The following is an 18,506-nucleotide window of genomic DNA, read 5'->3' as shown; positions in this document are numbered from 1 at the left end:
ATAGGCTCCCAACATTGACCTCAGTTTGAATAAACAACAATTACTCAGTTGATCTAGGAGTGGAACTAAAAATATAATTGTATACAGTTTTTTATCTGTTTTTTTTGCTCGTGTGTGCAAGTTTAACCTTATCGTAAACACATTTTTATATAGAGTTTTTGCACTTTCAAGGCACTCAAAGGATCAAGGAAGTACTAACACATTCACACATGTTCATACACGGACACAGTATGGACAACAACAACATTTATGGGAACTGGAATGCACCGCCAACTTGTTGATTGTTGGATCTGGCTGCTCCAACATCGAAAACGGGATTTGAACTGCCAGCTTTTGGATCAGTGGACAAACACAACTAAGCTACTGTCCTCTAGCAAGGTATTCCTGCTCTGAACTTAGGATCCCAAACACTGCACTTTGATTGCCTTCTGCTCAGTTGCCAAGATACAAGATACAGTGGTTGAAAAGTACGACTATGTCCTTCACTCAAGGACATAGTAAAATACCGTAATCTCCAACAGACATTCAAAGTGCCAATCTGGTTCGAAGCTACGCCAACTGGTGAATTGGCATCTTAACTTTACCAGAGCCAAGAGCGTTGTGAAGTTGGTGCTGGAGGTGGCCCATAAGGTTATCCAAGACCCTTAGTGCCCTCTGAACATGCCCTTCCAGCAGTCAAGCATGAATGTTACTGCACTGGCATCACTTCACAGTTGTACCGACCATTTTTCTCAAACCCATGGACCGGCTTAAATTCTTTCTGCCAGATAGCACTGACCTCCCAACTCAACAAGAGCCAAGCATTGATACAGAACCAAAAAATGCTGTGTTTAGAAGTGGAAAAGTAGACACAATGTTCAACAAACACACACACACACATATAAGATGAGATAAGCCCGAAAAGTGCATCAAGGTTAAAACAGTCTAGATTTTATTCACTTGACCTTGATATTTTGCCTCAACATTGCCTCTTGTTTGACTGAAAGTAAACTTGAAATAGCGTTCTACATTGTATTCTCTCAATTGGATCTGATGTGGGATAAGGATGTAGCTGATGAAGCCACCCCGTGTATAAGTGATGGGCTCTCTACGCCCTTCACCTCTATATAAAGACAAACAATACAGCGCATAGCTTTTGACAGAGAGGGCTGCACTGGGCGCTCCGCAGGGGTCATTACTTATCCCCTTGGCATTGTCGCGGTTGGTCACTGCAGCCTAATTCTGGCGGAGGCGTAAGGGGGGACACTGGGACCACACCGTGTCTCATTACAGGGCTAAATCAGGACTGCAGGTGGCGTCGCTGCTGGCATGTCCGCATCTGTAGGAACCCCCCCCCCCCCCCCCCCCCCCGAGCCGCCCTATCCCTGCCCCGCTAACACGCTGTGACCCCCTAGCCGCATTAATTATCCCCTCTACTGCTGTCAGCTAATTAACTGACGTTTAACACAGGAATTGGCTGCGGCAAATACGGCCCAATTAATCAGAGTCAATGAATAAATTTAAAAAATAACTCCTAAATGTGATTACAATTAAAAGGTAAGCTAAATTGAATCTTAATTGGAGTCATATCTGAAATATAACTGAAAACAGGGCTGGCTGAATGTAATAGAAAAATAATACCGCACACACAGGGGTGGGCAAAGAATTGGAGGTGATGTACTGTAGTTTCATTTGGAGCTATTCTTTCTCTACAAACACAAACAAAAGTCAGATCAAATCTTACCTAAGTTACCATGGAAACTGCAATCAGGTTCTCTGAAAGTTGAAAGCTTCTAGACTTCTACATCTGCATTGTTAAAACCATGGAGCTTTTATGCGCAAGGACACTAATATTGAAATGAGTCATGCAAACTACAGAACTGAAATGGCTCGGTGAACTATATAGAAAGTTTGGCATCGATTTAAGAGCTTAAAAATGTTGCATGTGGGCTTAGATAATTTCTGCCAACAGCTGAGCAAATGGGCAATGAAATTTTTAAAATAGGCAAGACACAAACATGACTCTGCCTTCATCATTACGGTGATTTGCTGAGTCAATATAATGCATACGGCTAACAGAGGATCTATTGTGGTTAGTTTGTTTGATTTTCATCATTTTACTTCAACAAATGCACTGAAGTTACCCCGGCGTTGTGTCTTGTCAACACTGCAGTGGTATGGACAGATGGAGGTGGAATGACTATTACATAAAACAGGAAAGATAAAAACAGATTTAGACTTTGAGACAAAACAAAAATGCAGTTTTATCTTGAAGTCTTGATGAAATGTAATCTGGTATAGTGGTCCCTCGTTTATCGCGCGGGTTACGTTTTAAAAATAACCCGCAATAGACGAACTCCGCAAAGTAGTCAGCTTTATTTTTTATAGTTATTCTATATGTTTTAAGGCTGAAACCTCACCACATATTTTATACACTTTTCTCAGACTAGCATTAACATTTTCTCACATTTCTCTCTTGTTTAAACACTCTCAAAGTTCAAACCTTTGTCGGTGCAGAACGTTTCATTGACATTGTGGGTTTTGTCAGGGAGAAAACTTGCAAACATACAGCACTTAAGAGTCACACTGCGATTGAACGTTTATGTAAATATGGCTGAACACATTCTGTACTGTACAGGAGACACGGCACAGAGGAGATTTATTGACATTGGTCTACAGTCCCTTAGCCAATCAGGACGCAGAACACAATGCGCGTTCATATTGTAAAAAAAAGCATGTAAAATTGCACTAAAAAAATCCGCGAAACAGCGAAAGGTGAACCACGTTATAGCGAGGGACAACTGTATTCAAGTTTGCCATGAAGTAGTACCTCACTAGTTTACACACTGACTCCAAATATCCAATAGGTCAGTCGTTAAACTTTTCATACCATCTAAGAAGAGATTTGGCTGTCCAGGTACCTACAGACATAAACCATGTAAAAAAAAAATGATTGTAATAGTCTACTACATCTTCGCTACTAACCTAGAAATCACCAACTGGAGGACCCAAAAGTGGATAAAATAAGGAGTATAAGGAGTACCACCAGTAGTACATGTACCACTGTCTGAGAAATACTGTGGTACTATATAGATTGTACCATATCGGCATAATGTATCTATAATAACTGTTCACTCACCATCCAGCTAGTCCAGGAAGTTTTTAGACTCCTGTAGCCAGTCCCCTAAATTTTTCCATGGGTTTCAGAATGATGTAAAGATAGAACCGTTACCACAGCAATTGCCAATTTAAAATAAAATATCTTCCACGAATAGCTTTTAGCATTAGCCCCCTAAAAATGACAGCTAGAAACTTAAAATGGCCACATACATCTCCTCCATCAGCATTATCTGGGCTGTTTGTGTCTGAGGGACGAGGTGTAGCACGACACACACAGAGGAGGAGGAGGTGACAACCAAACAGTGAAATGATGGCAGCGCTTCGCCCTTCAGTCTCCTCTGAAGATATACTGCTCCAAACACAAGCCCGTGATAAAGAGACTTGTTCTGCTCACCATCACGCTATTTCAAGTACTTTATCAGGGCACTCTTTGAGCACATCAGGGCCCCGCTGCACTGAGCTTAACCTGAAATAATCTCCAACGCACTGTGCCAATCCTTTTGAAATCTCAGCTGTGCACTTCTCTCTGAGGCAAAAGAAGTTATAGAGTTATATTTAGCAAAGTCAGTTCTTTATGTTGAAAGCGTAGTAAAAGAAAAATTCTAATCTGTCAGCTGGACAAAAAGTTGTAGGACGCTGCTTTTTATCTATATGAAGGGAGGAGCTAACTGAAACAATAGGTGTTACAATAGTTTCAGTGTAGTTAGCTCCTCCCTTCAGATAGATATAAGGCAGTGTCCAGCAGTGATCTGACCAGAACTGACGAAGCGGCTTGGAGAAACAGCGAAACGTCTTCTTTCCTAAAACTTTTTGTCCAGCTGACAGATTTGAATTTTCCTTTTACTATGGATCATACCTGGATGACTGAGGGATTACACAGACATATTGAACACATATTACCTTCACACAGACTGGGCACGATGACCAGAGTCAACCATCACAGTAATATTTAAGTTTATTATAAGAACGAAATAGAATAATGATGTTCAAATATGCAAGAATAAGATTTTCACCAGTGTTTTTTTTTTTTTTACCATAAAATGTATTACCCTCATTACAATTTTGCTGCAATTGTTGTGAATGTTGGGACTGGCCTTTTTGGGGGATTATTTTTTAACCAAAAAACTAACAAAAATGAATGCCGACTAAAATTAGAGGAAAAACTATACATATTATCTGTAAACTGAAAATATTTCCCAATATAAAGCAACCAATCTGTCAATTTTCAGAATTTGTGGAGCCAAAATGTTGCACCTGCCAAATCCTCGAAGCGTTCCCACACAACACACTTGAATATTCCAAATGTAAAAAAGTTTTCTGCTTCCACAACTTCGCTGTTCGGCCAACATTGTGGATTTACTCAAAAATATAAAATTAAGGATGTGTAAAATGTCAGAAAACTTTTCCAGCCCCACAACGCTGTATTTTGTAAACAAATTTCAATAAATTCTCAACATTTTGAAAAAGTTGTGATTTTTTGGGGTACATGTCTTAAATCCGAGCTCCCACCAGCCCATTCGAACAGCGTGGTGTTGTCATTCTTATTTTCTATATCCCCGCCTAATCACTGTCACAATAACAATAAAACACAAAAGTTACATTTAAAACTATACATTTTCACACCATTTGAACCAGCTTGCACGACATGCCTGTCACCTCTAAAATATTCACTTGCAAATGTGTCTTGCGCTTGAATAAATCATGTTTTTCAAAGTCAACACATGCTGAATAATTGGTGCGCTCCAATGCACATCAACAACATGGCCTGTACACAACTACTCCCATAGCATCAAAAATGCAGCCTGCACCAATAGACAGTTTCTTTAAAGTCACTGGGGGTGAGGAGGTGACGACAGCGCCCCCTATAGGCATGACCTTCCCCCACTGCCACCAATTGCATCAAGACCTTATAAAATATAGATTATGTGCCATCTTGCTGCTGACATATCTAAAGGCTTGTTGCAGTAGGGGAGTCTAGGCAGAGCCCGAGGGAAGCCAGGCTGAATTATGACGACATGAAAAGTTACTGGGAATGACCTTGATCAAAAGCTAAAGTTGGAAAATACATTTACAAAAACAAAACTTCCAACAAAATGGCAGCTAAAATTTAATCAAGGCTCTAAATATTCAAATGCGCTGATTGTGATGGCACTCATTATTCTATAACACAAGGCAGACCAATAAGCATGTATTATTAATGGAGAGAAGTGCAGTTTGGGACAAGTGGCATTTAACTTTGTGTCTTAACCTTTCTGCATAAATGTCAAGGCAGATTCTAATAGAAAAGTTAGAGGATCAGCAAACAGTCATTTCTTATATTTTAACCTTAGTAATACAGGATAATCATATAATATATATAATTGTAGACGCATGGTGTTTTTTTGTTTTTTTTCTTGAGCCATTCAAACTTTAAAAAACAAGTGACATTTATGCTAACAATTAAAAGGTGTGAGAGGAAATGGCAAGTATAAATCAATTAAAAATGAAATATATTTTGAAATATTTGTAATATTATACCTAGGCCTCTATGAATTACTATATCAACTTATCGTTCAGTATATGAAAGCTGGAACTATATTTTCCAGAGTTTCAGGATATTTATTGTGTGTACTTGGTAATTTTTTAGCTAAATGATAATATTCAAGGTGTAAAAGTTTGAATAGATTATAATTTTTTTTACAATATTGTAGATTTAGAATAGTTTTTGTGGTTTAAATCTGCTCTTGGGTTGCATCAGTGGCATAAATTTGTTTCAACATTATCATTTATCACTTATATTTACTTCATCAATATATTGCCCTTCGTGACAGGCCTAATTATACCAAGTGTTAGTACATCTGAGGGAAATATAAAGGCTACACTCCGCTCACAACACAAAAATGGCCGCCCTTCTCTCACATGTCCCTGCCTGTGTCTATTGTTCTTCCTTCCATCTTGCTATTGTATTTTTTGTAATGTTTCTGTCTCATTTTTCTCTGTCTATCCGCTCTGTCCTACTCCGTTATCTCTCAAGTGCCATCTTATGGGAAATCTGGTTAGCAGCCGTGAGCATAGTTGGTTTCCAATTAAATTAAGATGTATTTGCCTTTCAAACCCGTGCCTGTCCTCACTCTTTCTCCCATTGGAATAATTGATGGGGGTCCGTGGCCTCATGATGAATGTGCTCCGAAGCCAAAGATGAATAGAAGATGAATGATTGGAGGCTACGAGGGCCGGAGAGGGCTGGAACAAGGAGTGCTGACATTGTGACAAATACACTGACCACAGGTACTGAACCAGAGAGAGCGAGCCAGAGACCAGGGACAGGAGAGACAGAGACTCATCAGATCCGCGCCATCTCTCCTTCTATAACAGACATACAAACCGAGTCTCATAGTAAAACACAGGTGAAACGGTGACAGAGAAGATGTGTGGCAGGGGTAGCGTGCCAGCTGTGCCAAAGTGTGCCCGTTGCGCCCCTCTGTGCTATTGTGTGCCATTTGTGTACCGTTGTGTGCCAGCTCGAGGCACTGTTTGCGTGTGCACTCTATGGACATGCCGAGGCCAACTGAACAGGTGTGGGAAGGTGAGAGCTTGCCCCAGGTGACTGTATGTGGATGGCAGCATCACTTTGTCCGCCAACATCTCCAAGCTGAACAAGTTTCTCTCTTGCTTTTTTAACATGCTGTCAGACAACTGAGAGCAGGCAAGTGTTTCTGAGAAGAAATCCAATGAGCGTATGATGGGCCATCTGTTACAAAAGGCCAGTAACTAAAATCCTAGTGCAGAACCAAACAAAGTACCCCATGGCTACAAAAAGCACAACATTTTAACACCTGATATGACAAAAATAGGAACTTAAAAGAACATTTTAAAGGTACACTATAGCACTTTTCTGGGTGAGGGTTCTATGACCTGCTTGTCTCCTTGGTTATTTTTAAGTTACAGGTCAGAGCTGTGCAGAGGTGACCCAGCTCACTGTAACAATGCATGTTTTTCAATGTATTTTAAACAATAAAACACATTAAATTGAATAAACACAAGATACATTCATTGGACAAGCAGGTGGCAGACCCTCCACTAGATAATTCACTTGTTTGAGCGATACATTTCCTCGTCTCATAAGATCATGTTAAACGAAGTGTGTGCAATAATAAAGTGTGTTTCAAAGTCATGTTTTGAGTCCACATTCAAATGCTATCCTCATGTCACCTGGTGTTTTCATTTGCCTCCATGTCTAATGTTATTTTATAGCTAGTGGTGTATTCAAGCATGTATTCAATGGAGATTATCATATCTTTTCCACAGTACGAAAATGTGTCTATAAAATGAACTCGTCTGCAGAATGTCATCCCTGCAGCACAGTTTAGCCTAACACTATTGGACAGTTAGTGAACGCTTGTCAGCTTCTACAACAGATTTTATGATACTTACACCATTCGCGACAAGGCAGCTGAACCACATGTCACTTTGTTTGGAGACATCTTCACCATGAAAGACTTTGGGTCCAGAGGGCCACATTTTTTGGAGGGCTTCGGTCCAGGAGCCGGATGACGAAATTGCACCTCAATTATATGTTTTATCTCTATAACATCCACAAACAATTCTCAAGTGGTACAATTCAACAACTAAAATCTACTTTGAAAAATATTCTGCTCTTAAGCCAAAACAAACCCCAGTGATGACTTTAGAACTGACTTTAACTGTAGGAGATGTCGGACTAGACTGGTCTAAAATAGGACTAAACCAGGTCTAAAATAGGACTAAACCAGGTCTAAAATAGGACTAAAGCAGGTCTAAAATAGGACTAAACCAGGTCTAAAATAGGACTAAACCAGGTCTAAAATAGGACTAAAGCAGGTCTAAAATAGGACTAAACCAGGTCTAAAATAGGACTAAAGCAGGTCTAAAATAGGACTAAAGCAGGTCTAAAATAGGACTAAAGCAGGTCTAAAATAGGACTAAACCAAGCCTAAAATAGGACTAAACCAGGTCCAAAATAGGACTAAACCAGATTTAAAATAGGAATAAACCATGTCCAAAATAGGACTAAAGCAGGTCTAAAATAGGACTAAACCAGGTCTAAAATAGGACTAAAGCAGGTCTAAAATAGGACCAAAGCAGCACTAGGACTATTACATCTAAACCAAGACTAACCCTGGCCTTATCTAGAATAGATCTACTCCAAATTATGATCACATCAGGCCTTAACCAACATCTGGTTCAACCGCACAGCACAACAAAGACCGAACACAGCTTTGTTACTACATGCACAGCTGCCTGTCCCTACCTCACAGTCACAGGTTAAGCCCATTCAAACAGTGAAGCCTGGGAAATGTGCTGTCCAAACTTTAGTCCCCTGTTGTTGTTGCACGTAATGCATCAACACTTAGCACTTGAAAGACTGTATATTCAATCCTCAATACATAAACGTGTCCTAATTTGAAAGTATCTTTGTGTTGTCTCTGCTGTACTCTGCATGCAAAGGGAAATTAGCAGGTTAAAACAAACATAAAACATATTTAGTTGTCAACATGTAGCCTACAGTGTAAATACAAATAACGTAAACATTCTGTCTGTGCTGCCATAGGCCTCATGTCTGGGTAAGATTAGGAACAAATCTGTAATAGTTAAGGTTAGAAAAAGGCTTGGGCTTGTTTTTAGTATAAAACAATCTCAACTTTGGCAGTCTTTTGGCATGGTCACTGTTTGTTTACGTTTATGGACGTGTGGATAGAGGTCTGTGGGTTGGGTCATCTGGGTGGAGGTTTGGGTATATAAAATAAAGTAAAGATAAACAAAAACCATAAAACTATCACACAAGATTTTCAATCAGACCAACTACAGAAGTCAGCATGTAAACCAACTAGCTTCAACAATTTATTTCAGATAGAGAGAGCTGCATTTAGCCAAAATTAGAGCGCGATTAAGGATACTCAAGCATATCACTGACAATTAGAAATTTCCTGAATCTTTATCTTGATTAAAATTTGATTAATTGCTCAGCTCTTGCCAAACGTCTACCATGCTCGGCTTTTATAGAGTATTTACCACTACTTTTTTCATGAATCAAATTTGACTTAATTATGATATTTTCAATGGTAAGAAGCAAGGTTTGCAATCATTATTTTCACACCATCCGTTGGCCTTCTTTTCAATAGCAGGACAGAACTGAATGGATGCTGTCGTACAAGGACATGAAGTCTATGAACTCATTATCCAGCCATCAGACCATGCTACATTATCACTGCAGTACACTGTGTCTCTTTCTATGATTTGTTCTTAATTCATTATAATACTTTTCAATGTATCTCAGATCTGATATAAGAGAAAATATACTTTTTTGTTTAGTCCATATTTTAGCATTCAGGGTGATACTGGGATAAGCCCGGTTGTGTGTATATAGTGACAAAGACGGGGAGGGTGGCGGCATAAGATCCATTTAGATTAGACTTTTTAATATCCTCTGCCTCCACTAAAGTGCACTAGGACTCGGTTGCCGTGGCGTTGTCATTTGATTGTGTCATCGTGGATGTGACCCCAGATGAGGACAGGTTGAATTGCTGCGCCGACCGGCCTTGTATCTTGTAACAGCAGGCGATAAACCCAACAGCAATCTGCCACTTCCTACATGTTGTCACAATAGAAGAAAAACGAGGAGACACTGGGTATACAGAAGCATGAATCTTTTTTTGTTGTTTTGTGGGGGGTTTTTTTTGCTGTTTTTGCTTCCTTTATGATTGTGCTTTGTGAAGACGTACAGTGCTGTTGAATAATCAGTGAATAATCTTATAAATTTGATTACAACTTTGCTATAAAAGTGATAGTGAACATGCCATACAGAATAATGTCTAGTTGTGTTCAAGATTAAAGATTACTTAAGTAAAAGTACAGATACCGGCACAAAGTAAAATATCACATGAAAAAATCTACTGAAGTAAAAGTATGAAAGTACCGGTTTAAAATGTCACTTAAAGAGTAAAAAGGAAATGTATTTTTGTGCAGTTTGAGATCTAATAAAGCCTCAAATGTAATGATTTCAATACAGATCTGTGCTGAATTTTGTTCAACAGAAACAATTTCACTCTTTTTTTCCCTAGTTGTTTTTATTTGTATATTTTGTTTGCTCAAACTATGAATGTGTTAAAAATAAACCCTTCAGGCTCTTCAGCAGGTCTCACACAATGATAAAAAAAAATACTTTTACTTTTCAGTCCGGGTCAAAAATCTAGTGGAGTAGAAAGTACAGATGAAGTAAAAGTAAAACGTTGCTTCAAAATATTCGTACCTAAAATGTTTGCTTAAGTACAGTACTTTACTACTTTTACCACTGGTTTACTATCAACAATAAAACCGAATCCAAAATGTATATCTAAAGCAGAGGAAAGTAATTTGGAGTGGCTAATGAGAGGAGCAGATGGATGTGAGCTCTTGTAGTGAGTCTGAATCTTTACAGAGACAGTGTGTATTCTGAGCAGCTGTTAGCACTGGACAGATGTGAGCTGCAGACACCACCAGCCCCGGCTCCGCTCATAATGAATAAAACAGAGAGATAGACGGAGCTGCTCTGGACTAATGTATCCTGACAGAGCACTGAGCCGTACCCCTCTGCTCCCGTGCTCCTCATCCTCGTCATAATGTGAGACGCATTTAGAACAAGGCGGGGGGATTTTAAGGCACAGTGACAAACATCGGGTCGGAAAAATTAGACATTTTAGGCACGAAAATAGATACATAAATAAGTAAATAATTAAAAACCTGGAGAATATTTCTGGCATAGACATACATACATACATACATACATACATACATATTTTAGGACTTTTAGCTATTTAAATAGTTAATTGTTATGGCAACAGTCCTAACTTTTTATCATTTGGAAGCCCATGGATGCAATAAATATGTTTCATTAGTAAATAGTGCAATACAGAAGCAATGTACTAAGATACCTGCTTATAATTGTAATTTACCCTTGTGGTGTCCCATGTTTTTGTCTATGGAGATGGATAAAGGTAATGCCATAGTGTGGGACATTCCAGGAGAAGCGATAACATCACCTTAGAGACAAGAAGGCGACGGACCCTCCATCAGCAACATAGTGGTCCTCTAATATAAGTGGGTAGCGTAATAAGTAATTTAAGAGGTACAAGGTTGAATTAAAAACTTCTATGGCTCATTAGAGATGCAAACTAAGTACTAAAGTTTCATTCTGCTGTTTATTTTTGCAGCTCATATTTTTTGTTAACATTATTGTAGACTTATTCCTACTTGATAACAAAAGACATACTGATAACATAGAAAACATTACGCTTCACCAAGGACTTAAAACAATGAAGTGACACTGCAATAAATATATTCATCTGTGTTTTTTTCTCACAACAGTGAAGATAAAAGTTTCTTCAGTGAGCTGTATGCAGTATAACGTGCTGCACAACTCTTATTATTCTGTGGTGCATATTTGCCAATAACGCACGGCAAGCAAGGTCAGACGCTGTTATATGACTTTTCACTAGTTTTTTCCAGTTTGTTGTTGAAGTTGTTGTAGTGAGGACGCCTTTCACCCCGGTAAACACAAACACATCGACCTGAGTGGACATTGGACAAAAGTCGTAGTTTTAAGACGTAAGCAACTAATTAAAGTCATTGTTTATACTGTACATGAAGGAGTTTTGTGGATCACGTGTGCATTCACAGCACAGTTCAAATATTGGTACCAGCTATTATAAAATGTAGGAGTTTAAGTGAAATGAAAAATATTTGTTCTAGTACATTTGTGTATTCAATAGAGTTCTGAAACTTTAAAAAACATCAAAAAACAATGTCAGATGCATATCCTGAGTTTAGTACTAACAGCCCACAACACAGGGTAAATGATATTACTTCAGCTGAAACAACAGTAAAGGAAAATAAATCATACGTATTTTAATGTTGTGCCATTGAGCAATATTTATCCCACAGTAAAATAGATAATATGACAAAATTTTACTAGTTACTATTAAGACTCAGCTACAACCAAAAGAAACTGAATTGCACACTGACTTGACCCCATTTACCCTCATAAAATACGCTTTTAACGTGTACTATGAAACTTTTCTGGGCTGAGTTATTATTGCTTAGCCAAGAATGTCCCACACTGGCATTAAATATATCTATCTCCATGGTGCTGCCAAGTCAAGTTATAGGTAAGAGCTGTAGGGAGGCAAGACCACTAAGAGTAATAATGTATGTTCTTTTTTTTTTTCTTTTAAACACCTAAAAAAAACGTGTAATAAAAACAGAAAGATAGGTTTAATGCCAGACTGTGAAACATTGAAGACAAAGCTAGGATCATCACGGTGAAAAGCAGGTGACAGATGCTAGAAAAGTTACATAATGCATTACAAGTTTATAAAAAATAGGTACGCGTTTGACAATGGAACTTTGCAAACAATCATGAAAAATTAGCCCCTACCCACACACGCTAAACCTCTTCCTACTTCAAGATCCCGGATATAAGTCTATAAACGTCTTGTTGTGTGCGTTTCCGACAGGGCAGTGATGTACTATGGGAGCGCAGCTGTGAGCTCTCTCTGTGTGTGAGCTCTGTGTGTGAGTGTGTCTATGAAATATGGCTCAAACCTGTGAGGTACTCCGGGTCGGGCACCGGGTCAGACAGCTCCTCGTGGCACTGCACCTCCGTTGGCACCGACGCCACCACCATCCCGTCGGGCAGCTGCTGGTCAATGCCCCGGGCGAAGTTCTTCTGTCTGGGGAGGGGCACATAATGAGAGGTCCGGTTAGGGGAGAGAAGGACTGAAATATAAAAGCGTGAGAATATGATTGTGTAAATGAGGCTAGGTCACACTGCGGTTTATTTCAAGAAAATTAATTAAGCTGAAATACAATATTACACTATTTTCTTATGTCTAAACTATGTGGATTAAAACCAGATCTAATATATACCTCCTCAAAAACGCACCTGGAGTTGTGTTTTGTTTCATTCACACATGTTTGAGTCCATTTTATTACTGATCTGTCCACATCTCCAAAGCTCAAAATGCTCTGTTCCACTTTATGATGTCATGAAGAGGTTATTTTCAAGTTAATGGCTACTTTTTAAACTTTTTATTCAGTAGACATTGGACATTTCAGTGCTGAAATTATCCAAATGATTCTAGTGAAAGCGTATGGAGTTTAAAAACACATTTGAGCACTTCCTGTATCACCACATGACATCACAAGGTGGAAGAGTTTTCTGTCTGAGAGAAGAATTCAGGCTAAATATGCAGGTTTGTGCGTTAAACATGTGTGAGTGAAACAAAACACAATGCCGGATATGTTTGTGATGAGGAAACAATAATATAAAAGATGAGAAAATAGTGTAATATGGGCACTTTAAATTAAAAATACAAGCAGATAACTGTGGAAAATCAATGCTAAAGTACAAGTTTGTGTTGTAATATTTAGGACTAAAATAAAAAAATAAAAACGACCACGTGCAGCATCTATTTGGTATCAGCTGGAAACCTGGAACATAGAGCACCAAATGAACAAGCCCAGATCAGTCACGTTTTGTTTCAGCTGTTACATCCTCCATAAAATAACTCATTTTTACGCAAGATATCCCTGACCCAACACTGCCCATTTATGCAGCACTGTACCATTTTGCAATATATGAAACCTCATACAAAGTAATCGCACCAACGCAAACACAGACCTTTATTACTCAAAAGTTTTATTATGAATTATGACTTTATTATGAAAAAAATGTTATACTTAATAGTCCAGAAATGGATAGCATTGTGAAGTTAATTTTCACTGTGATGAAAATGTCTCTCTTGGTTTAATAACATTATATAGGGAACTATTTCCAAAGGCAATAAAGTAGAAGACATGCTCTGCAGCACATCTGAAGTTGATCGCTTTGAAAATGCAGCCACAGAAGAGGGAAATACAGGGTTAGCATGAGTCTTCTAGCTTCACTGCCATCAAATGTCCATATACATTCACCCCACAGCTAAAAACAGCCTTTTTCTCATAATGAACGAATGAATGAAATTTCCAAAGCATCATTATAAACCCGAGCAATGACAAAAGAAGTTAAAGGGAGTGGATGACAGCCAGAGGAGCTGAGTACATCAAAGACATATAAATCTGAAGAGCGCGTGTGGGCAGATTGCAAAGTGATACATTTTGGCACATCATTAAGAGGAAATCAATATAAAGTAACAATTATGCAGAACGCTGGGTTTTTGGAGAGACAAAATCTCACTTTGCTCATGTCGTTTGTCATTATGTTGATTACTGGGTTATAACGTCCAAAAGCTGATGTCCTTATCCGTCTGCTGCCTCTGACTCTTGGTTGAACTCCCAGCTTTTTGTTCACTTCATCACTCTCCATCTTGATGCCAGTTAGATCCACAGCAAGGCCCGGAAACAAAATGACTTCAATAAATCAATATCTTTAGGTATTCATGTGTTTTGGGATAGACTGATGAGGAAATATATCTACTCTGGGAGTCAGGGCGCCATTTTGAGTGCTACTTCATTATTTGACTTGACACAGGAAGTAATTGCCTAATTAGATGCTGTCATTGAAAAGTAATGCCTTTGTTAATTGCCCATTACCCCATTTTGAAAGCCATTGTTTTTATGTGATCAATACAAATCTACAGTATGTGTGCTTGTACTGGACTTTTAGAGGTACACAAAGCACAGAGGTCTCACACACATAATAACGATACACTTTCATTTTGTTATTTAGCTACAACAGGCAACAAATACATAATAAAACAATAAATGGAAAGCATAAAACTGTGTAAAGCTCCTCAGAATGGTTAAAACAATAAATTAAATACAAATTAAATGAGTAAACGACACAGAGGACAACACAACTCACACAGTTTTAAAAGTCAGAAAATAAAAGTGAACTTCTTGCGCTAGTTTTGAAGGATAGCAGTTGTTTGAGCATAGTGCATATCTTTTTTACTTAGTATTCTTTTGCAATTTTGGAATTTAAACAAAATTGAACTTGTTAAAATTGAAGACATGTGTATCTGGGGACAGCATGAAGCATTAGCCGGGCCGGTCCCAGACAGAGTCAGTGAACAGGGGCAAGTGATTAACAACAGATCCAGCTCCAAAGGTGCACCTCCATTGATTAAATGTCTCCCAGAAGACAAGTGAAATTTAAAAACTTTTCTCTGAAAGAATCAAGTAACTAATGTGAGGTCCATTGCCCCACAATCCTCAAAGTCAGCCATTTGCTTCCTCTTATTCTCATATAAAAACTCTAGCCAGGAAAAGATCATGAAGTTGTGGGAAGTGTAGGAATAAGTAAACTTCACTGTCCTCTGCATTTGACCTTTCTTCAGTGAGGAGCAGTGGGAGACTCAACTCAGCCTTATTCAGGATTACCTTAGCTAGAGGATTTTACCTTGTTTTGTGCATGTTTTAGGTTGATTTTGGAAACTGGAGTTACTCAACATGGGAAAAATAACATGCAAACTCTGCACAGAAACACCCCACGTTGCCCCGAAGTTGAACCCATAACTTTGGTGGAGGAAGTAGTAGATACCAGGATATGAAAACGCAAAAAAACAGGATTTAACCAGGATTAAGTCCAAGAATAAACCAGGTCGTAAGCAAGCAAAACAAGCCAGCAAAATAAATTGAATAAAAGTGCTCAAATTGAACTAAACCTTTCAATTTGAGCACTTTGATTTGATTCAATTTATTTTTAAAGTCCCAACTCACATGAGCAGTCGCCACGCAGGGTTTCACAAAATTGACTGATTGATGAAAAACTGATTTAACCAAAAGTAAAGTTCAGATTAAATATTGAGAAATAAAACTAAACTTACTTGGTTTAAAAGATGGTAGTTTCATGAGTCCTCTTTGTGCGTTTAGGGCCGGCCTTAAAGACACGGAGGACTGCACTTTCTGTTATATTCCTTGGTGTATTTTACTCCTGGATTCCCCCAAATTAACATCAATTAACTACAAGCAGATAAACTAATGTTGATTTGAGTTTTAAATATGTCTGTGTATTGCGTTCAAACTGGACTCTAGCATATTTACAGTTGCTCGTACGTAGCAATTGGACTGAATCTATTTTTATTTGGACTAATGACTTATTTTCTTGTGTTTACTTTGCTCACAGGTCGTCAACTACCTCCCGGGGTCCAAGAAAAACTCCTCCTTATTAAACTGAGCAAAAACAGCTAGAATACCTTTAACACGGATTGTAGATGTTTGTGTCAATTCACACAGAATTGTTATAATAAATCCTTTTCTTAGTAGGGGCTATTAAAAGTAATGGCTGACGCGGTTTGCAATACACATCACACAGCTGGATCCATGCAGTGTTCATGTGTTCAGCTGTGAAAAAATAACAACACAAATATTTATAAATCTGGAAAACCGTCGCCTTTGGGAGAGTCTCACTGTGACAGAATAACAAGCGATACAGGCTGTTGTTTTAGCAGCTACATCACGGTGGGAACAAGAACATGCTAAATTTACATAGACACAGAGAAGTCATGTTTTCTGTTGATTTAAACCTGTGTCAACTTCTAACTTCCACAGAGCCCTGCATTATCAAATAGTGCAGTTTCTAAATAAAGATAAAGTTGCGTTGTCTTTTTGTTGTCATTTTCAGAACAAAAAAATCATACATTCTAAATTTGATGTTATTGCTTTGCCTGGTATATACGATATGTGATAATATTGTTAATCATGATAAATAGGGTCCGCAATTAATCGTTCAGGGCATTTTTTTTAATAAACATGATCATCGCACGCAATTATAATCGCCTTTACGGCACCACACTGATGAAAATGATTTGAAATTCCGACCACGATTATCATAGCAACCAAAGAGCCAATCCGGAGTGAGGCTGTTGAAAGTACCGCCCCTTCCCACCTGCATCATTGGTTTAGCAGGGGGCAGGAGCTTAGCAACACTGTCAATCAAACCTGTTGCTAAGGTTAGCGTACGTGATCTCGAGGAAAAAAGGAGCCTCATTGGACTGTTATAATGTTCATGTCTTGATTTACAAAATAGCCAAATAAAAACACCAGGATAATGTAGAACGGATTAATACAAACACTTTAAGACCAAAGTGAAGATCCTGACAGCAGTAGTTATGGAAAACGGAACGTGATGGCTAGCAGGTTAGCTATGTATAGACTATGGTTTATATAGATAACTTTGCAATGTGGCCGACAGACATAGTGCAAGAAGTGGCATTAAAGGAATCTGTCAATATTTTTACAGCAAAATGGAAGAAACACAAAAGATCTGCTTACAAAATAATAAATTATAAATGTTTACATATGTAGCCTTGTATCTGCCTCACGCTCTCAAGGCTCTTTACACAAAGAAATGCACATTCATACATCTATCTATGCAAAGAAAACTTTTCTTCCATTGTATGTTTTCCATGGTTGTCTTTATTGAGGAACACAAAGAAAATCGTGAATTGAGAGACAGTAAGAGTATAATTTATCAGTAAACATTCTACATACAGATTGGGTCAGATAAAACATTACATTCTGAATCACAATCTACAGTATAGCATTAAAGTTACTCAACAAACACATGAAGCTACCCAAATTACAGGATAGATCTGTGGAGATGCAATCTGCGGACACTGAATGAGCGAGTGGTTCGTTGATGTAAAGTGTTTGAGTGATTTTAAGGTGGAAAAGCGCTATATAAAAATGTGACTATTTACCATTTACCAATCCAGCTCACATCAATAAAACAAAATAAATACAATATATAAGTTAATGCCATACTGTGGAACATAGCAATAACATCTCTATAGAGACAAGTAGGTGCAAATTTGGTCCAATTATTTATTCTTTTTCCCTATTCTCTGTGTGTGCTTGATCCAAGAATTGGACAACAATAATTAGTGAATTTTTGTTGACACTAGTCCAAGAAAACATCTGCCAGTTTTCAAAAGCAAAATAAATCAAAATAATTGTGTATGATTTGGGTTTTTTTGGCTTTCGGGATAACAAAGCACACAGTTGGAAAAAGTTACACGTTTAAGTTGGTTTTCTGAGTCAGAGACAGTGTAGATTCTTAATGTCTCCTCTCTCTCTGCTGCACACCAGGCTCCCGACACTGAAGATCCCCATTGTTTTTTTTGGGCAGATGACAGCATGTAACATTTACCAACCATCTGGCTCATGTTCATGTGTCATCATTCATTTTCTCCAGAGTGAAATCTCACTCCAAAACTTTGACAAACTTTTTCTTTCTTTTTTTTTTTTTTTTTTTTTTTTGCACTTCCATAAGTCACATACAACCAGCCACCTGTTTGATGAATTATTAAAACCTTGCATGTGACAAACCCAAGGAGGGACTTGATTGATAGTAACCCATCCACTTTTGTTTTCTCAGCTTCCTCCCCTGACTCAATGACTAAATGTCCCCG

At 38.3% G+C, this 18,506-nt stretch overlaps 1 protein-coding gene across 4 annotated transcripts in view; it reads right to left on the bottom strand.

The window, feature by feature from the left end:
- The window catches only part of astn1 (astrotactin 1), a 346,588-nt gene that overhangs the window by 152,479 nt on the left and 175,603 nt on the right, over positions 1-18,506 (bottom strand). For all 4 annotated transcript variants that reach the window (XM_033982710.2, XM_033982711.2, XM_033982712.2 and 1 more), the window contains one exon: positions 12,697-12,824. In XM_033982710.2, coding sequence (XP_033838601.1) covers positions 12,697-12,824 — 128 coding nt within the window. The remainder of the gene's footprint in view (positions 1-12,696; positions 12,825-18,506) is intronic.

Source organism: Periophthalmus magnuspinnatus, chromosome 17 (genome assembly GCF_009829125.3).
Source record: "Periophthalmus magnuspinnatus isolate fPerMag1 chromosome 17, fPerMag1.2.pri, whole genome shotgun sequence".
Lineage (NCBI taxonomy): Eukaryota > Metazoa > Chordata > Actinopteri > Gobiiformes > Gobiidae > Periophthalmus > Periophthalmus magnuspinnatus.
Note: the sequence above shows the minus strand (reverse complement) of the source record. Positions and strands in the feature narration are given on the sequence as shown.